General features: G+C 34.6%; 1 protein-coding gene across 3 annotated transcripts in view; it reads right to left on the minus strand.

Annotated features, from left to right (window-relative positions):
• NUDT3 (nudix hydrolase homolog 3) overlaps positions 1-4,874 on the minus strand; it is an 88,371-nt gene extending 83,497 nt beyond the window's left edge. Inside the window, exons 1-4 of one of the 3 annotated variants that reach the window (XM_088957476.1) lie at positions 4,799-4,874; positions 4,381-4,570; positions 1,018-1,197; positions 397-474 (exon numbers count right to left, since the gene is read on the minus strand). In XM_088957476.1, coding sequence (XP_088813602.1) covers positions 397-474; positions 1,018-1,197; positions 4,381-4,457 — 335 coding nt within the window. In that variant the 5' untranslated portion in view covers positions 4,458-4,570; positions 4,799-4,874. Of the gene's footprint in view, positions 1-396; positions 475-1,017; positions 1,198-4,380 lie in introns of all 3 variants that reach the window. The other 2 variants (XM_088957475.1, XM_088957474.1) reach the window with 2 other exon arrangements.
• Between the last annotated feature and the right edge of the window lie 1,126 nt (positions 4,875-6,000).

Below are 6,000 nucleotides of genomic sequence, written 5' to 3' on the forward strand. Positions count from 1 at the left end.
TCTTCTTCTGTTTATTAAGTAACTTGCTTATGTGGCAGTGTTATTAGAGTTACTCTGCCCCACACTTAAGTAAGGTCATTTCTGTCTTTGTAACTATGATTAGAACCTAATATAGATTAAGGGGATCGACTGAATGGGTAACCCATCAGATTTTCAACAGACCCTTCTTCTTCTTCTTCTTCTTCTTCTTCTTCTTCTTCTTCTTCTTCTTCTTCTTCCTGTTCGGACTACTATAGCAACAGTCGAAACATCCACCAATACATTACCTTTGTCATAAATTGCTAATGCATCATATATTGTATTTTACTTGAGTCTAATAATATGGCAATACCAATATTGCAAAAAAAGGAACATGGAAAGTTGGAAATGTGACTGCAGATGAGAGCATCTACCAACCATTCTTGAAGAAAGACGAAAATAAATTCAAATGCATCCATTGGCAAAGCTAAACCTAGCTCCTCGTGAAGCTCCCTCCTGGAATCAAGTAAAAATAGTTAAATGTATCATATGATATACAAGTAATTTAGATACTGTTTCTGTTACAAGGATATCAAATTTCATCAGGATTAAAACAAAACATCATTCAATCGAAACAACTTAGTAGAAACTAGAAGAAACTCACTAGTTATGATTAGTATTTATAATTATTAAATCCTACAAGAAGGTAAGTCCCAAGTGCCATTTAAATAGAGGACATACCCAATCAAGGCACAATATTTGAAAGCCTATCTAGCTATATTGATATACAAAATTTAGAATAAGCAAAAAAAAAAAAAAAAAACACTAGCATGTTAGAAGTGACCAATAAATAAAAAGGTGAACAAAACAATAAAATTTTAGGCAATTAGTCAGTGAATATTTTGGGATAGAAAGGCGCAAAAGAAAGAAATCATTTTGTTTCTTATCAGCAGGTCTACATCATCAACAAAAAGAAGTGAGTGAAAACTTCCTAAAACTCAGTGCCTCTATATTAAGCAAATATTACACCTGTCACATCTTGTTGATAAAATTAGCTACCTGGCTGTTATAAGGGATGAATCACCAGCAGATATATGACCAGCACTGGAGATATCCCACAATCCAGGCCAAGAATCCTTGCAGTCAGCACGGCGCTGCAGAAGCAGCTCTTGAGTATTCTCAGAAAAAATCCACACATGAACCGCTCGATGATAATCCCCATCTCTATGAACATCTCCCCTGCATAAGTAGTAATTGATAATTTACAAAAACTGAATATCATAATATACCAGTCACAAGGATATTATAGCCAGGATTGCTTCTCAAAAAAAAAACATATATTCAAATTGAAATAATTATCTAAGCAACAAATGTGCATTTACACAGCCTGCAACAAGATATCCTTGACCAGAACATAAATAGATTTTTTGTTTGTCTTCAAATTTTTTGAAGAAAAGGCCTGATGAGATATATTTAATTATATGTATTTTATCTTATATTGTATATTTTATATATAAATATTATAATCTGACACTTACAATATATTTTTTGGTAGTAAATAAAAAAGAAAATTTATTAATAGAAAAAAAAAAGTACATTTGACAGTGATGAGGTATCACTGGAGAGCAAAGCTACAAAGGGAACAAAACAAGGGAAAGATACACTGAGAAGAAAAAGGAGGAAAAAACATAGACCATACAAAAGAAAAGAAAAAAACGATTAGGCCAGCTGCACAGTGTTCCAAAATTCAGAACCAAGATCTTCCTTTGTGATTCCTTAAAAACTCTGGGAGAATGAGGATCCAGTCCATAATTCATTTGCCACATAAAAGTGTTATATGTTCCTTTAAGTGAGCCTTCTCAACAACTATTCTTCTATTTCTTTCTTTCCAAAGTTCCTAGCAAACTATGAAAGAAATGCAGCTCCAAGAGATCTTTGCCTTGACATTTCCAGATATCTTAGGCCATTTGGAGAAGATTTCCTCCACAGAATTGGGAGACCACCCACCAACCTTGAAGATCTGAAGAAAAAGCCCCAAATGAACTTGGAGAATGGAGAAGAGGCACTCAACAAGCAAATGAAAAACATTCTCCTCAGCATTATCATAAAGATAGCATCTGCTAGCTAAGTGAAAGCCACCATCTTGAAGATGATTTAATGTCAATATGCTATCCTATGCTACTAGCCAAGCAAAAGCTTCCACCCTTGGGGGAACAGGGTTTCCCCAGATGCCTTTCCAACCTGAATTTTCTCCACTTGACCTTGACAAGGACTTATAAAAGGATTTGACTGAGAATAGAGCATTTCTAGATTATTTCCACCATCTTTTATCTTTCCTTTCCACCTAAGGTTCAGCTGACACTTACAATATATTTTATACAATATTATATTATATAATATATAAAACAAATTTTGTGTGCATATTATACATCATATAATATAAAATATTATGCAAACGCCAGCATTTTATACATAAAAGACATGGGCCCAGAATCAGGCCAAGGCCACCCTGCCCATGATCAACCCTAATCAAATCCCAGCCATCAAAAAGGAACACTTCCATCCACAACAATTCCTAAATCATACCATTCTCCCCACAAACCAACTTTGCTAATAAATTATTATCAAATTTATATAGATATATGCATATACATTGTAATAGTGGTGGATTTGAATAGGATCTGTTTGGATCAAGGATCAAAATTTCGGCCTGTATCATCCGATACATATCCTACCAGTGGGTCACCAATGCGCAAAATATTAGGTGTTTCAGGGTTTGACCTCTTTCAGGGAGTAGACAGGCCTTACACCAATCCCCCTGAACAGGTTTGAAAAAAATAACAATAATAAAAATGTAAAGCACCTCAGGGTAAAGTCCAATATGCCCCATCCAGCATATTGGACTGTATCGATTTAGAACCATGGTTTGAATTGGGGCACACCCATATTTGATCCAATTATAAATAGATCAAATTCAGATTGGCTTAACAGATCTGGTTGAAGATTCAAACTCAAACAAATGGATACTGTTTATATCCCTAAATATTTACATCTGCTATTATCCTATAACAAAACCAATAAGAAGCCTAGATAATTCATTAAAAAATAAAGCTCTCTTTTCCTTTTCTTTTCCCTTCTTGATTGATTAAATATCCCTATTGGATCAACAAAAAGAGGCATAAAATCAGTAGTTCTATTCACCTCCCACAAAATTGTGATATTTCCTACTGATAAACTTTTGAAGCTTATTTTGATCTCTATTTGATTTTTCTATGAAATATAGAAAAAAATTAGTAGTTGCTTGACTATTTGTGATGATAAGTAGCCTCCTAATGCCTTTAGGTGGGCCAACTGCACTCCATACTTCACTGTGCTTAACTCCTGTACCAAAATAAAGATTTTCTTCCATTTTGCACCAAAAGCAAAGCAGCAATAACTTTCCCTTCATGATCTAAGATAAGCCTCCATTCCAGAACAATTACCTCTAATTGAGACATCAGAGGTCAAAACCCTCCAAACAAATATTAAGCTTGATCCAAACTCAGTTAGAAAAAGAAAAGGGAAGGATCCTCTGTTCAGATTGTTGTCCTTAGATGTTAAATGAAGAAACCCAAAAATGATATTCCATGTAGACTTCCCTGATTGAGGTAATCAATCAGGATGAGCTTCAAAATCTCTTCTCTTGATTTTCACCTCTATCTAGATATACACGCCACAAAGAGAAAAAAAAGACACTTGTGCCTAAATCTAGAATCCCATTATGTTAACTGGAATCCTTTTCATCCTTCACTTGACACTACAGTAAGACCATCCTTGACTTGACACTACAGTAAGACCGTCACTAATCTTAATGATGCTTTATTTGAATTTAGGATCATCCTCTGTTTAAGAGATAAAGAATTGCCATTTTTTTTTTCAAATTCAGTGGCGAGGGGACCAACAGTTTAGTCTTCTTTACTGTACTTTCCAACAGTTCATCTTATTCAGTACTCATTAACAGCTGCTTAGAGATTGACATGTTGGATACCTCTGCACACCAAAACAGTGTTATATATTTCTCCGCTGGCGCTATAGCTCTGAAGAACCTCGTAATAATGTCCCTCACATTATTAAGAAAAACAAAGTTTGCTGGCCATATTGATGGACTTGAGAACTCGCCTTTTGTCGATCATTAAGAGTGCATTGCAACAAAACCAAATTCTTTACAATTCTACAAACTGATTACAAAAGTTCTAATATTAACTTATGCCAATCAACTCATAGATTTTCATCTCTCAAGATTTTCGTTGTACATGTCTATCCAAATGATGTTTTGCAATAACTAGAAAAAGAAAAGAGAGGGAGAGAGAGAGAGAGAGAGAGAGAGAGAGAGAGAAATGGAAATTCTAACTAGATGAATAGAGAATGATAAGACAAACTCGCCTGGGTTTCCGAATGCCCGTCTTTTCACCCGTTTTGGTAAGAACATCAAAAAGCTCCTCTTCGTGGGCTTCAGCCATGACTACTGCTTCCGTGTATAACCGATCGCCTTAGATAACAGAAGGAAACGAGCGCTACGCCACTGCTAGTACTTGTATTCCACCATTGAACTTGAACCTGCTTTGCGCTGACGCTGCGGTCACAGATGACGTAAGTCGATCAGTTTCCACATTTACCCTCGGATTCCCAAGTTTACCCTGGCTTTATTTATTCCTTGCGTACTACTACTAACTACGATGAACCCATTTGGATTACAACTTACAGGAAGAATAGAGGGTTAACGAGTTGCCATTGATTGCATACTCGAACGACCACAACTTACCATCACGTTTCTTTTTTTTTTTTTCTTTTTTGAACTTACCATCACGTTGAAAAACTTGAAAGTATTAACTCTGTCAAAAACATCGAATGCTTTGAAATCTAGGTAGGCCACGTAGGTGTCTGGCGTTGCAGAGTCCGAAAATGACTTAAAAAGGAGCATACCTTAAAAAAAGAAAAAAAAAAAAAAAACTGATGAGAATCGAGTCAACCGGGTTCAGCCGTCCAGGGATTTCTGATTGGTTTAAGTGTTTCAGTTTGTTTATGCAGAAAAAAATTAGAAATGGGCCCATTTCTGATTCAATTCAAATATTCAATGCCCACTTTGATCCTGAATAATTGGAATCAGTTTCAATTGATTACTGCTCAACCAGTTTTTTTTTATTTATTTCAAAAGACCATATATTTAGTACGGGGTAACTAAATGTATGTATAATTTAGTTTGAAGTTTATTATTTAGTTATCGAAAATTAAATAAAAACAATTAATATGGGTCTTGCATTTTTGTAATTGACAATATTAATTTATGTTTTTTTATTTGATTTAAGATATTAAATGAGATTTTATTGGTAAACAGTAATCCACTTTATTTGGTATTTACTATTTATCTAATAAACTTATTTTGAGTTATTTAATTTTAAAAGTTAAATTAGGTTGGTTCCTAAAAGTTAAATCAAGGTTGTAAATAATAAAGTACTTTCTTTTAAAAAATCATTTAAAAACAAATGTGGGTTTATGACAATCTTTTAATGGATCTCACTTTTGAATCCTATTTATTAATTACTTCTTGAATTAATAGGATGTCACATGTTTGAATGGTGGTAGTGGTTTTGTTGAGAGAGTTTCTGGGTTGGGCGTGTTACCATGGGAGTGGGCAAATTAGTAATTGCCCATTGATTTATTTTGATAAAAACAAAAGCATGCCCGTGAATTGGTGAATTGCCGTGAACGTGCCCAACCCAAAAATTCTCTCAACAGGCCCGGTAGTGGGTTGTGGGCTTTAGTAGGAATTTCTCAAAAAATGTCACATGTCTAGCTTTCTAAAAAATGAGAATGCCACTTGCATGAATGGTAGTAGTGGATTATGGATTTTAACAGCAACTTTTCGAAAAATGTCATATGTTTAAATTTCTAAAAAAATGAAAATGCCATGTGTCTAAATGTTGGGGGATTGTAGCCTGAAAACCTTATATATATGGGGAGATTGGGGAGATTTGCACCTTGGTGGTGCAAACATCTAATAGC

Source organism: Nelumbo lutea, chromosome 8, assembly GCF_056320005.1.
Source record: "Nelumbo lutea isolate HS-2025 chromosome 8, American lotus-T2T, whole genome shotgun sequence".
NCBI classification, from domain to species: Eukaryota; Viridiplantae; Streptophyta; class Magnoliopsida; order Proteales; family Nelumbonaceae; genus Nelumbo; species Nelumbo lutea.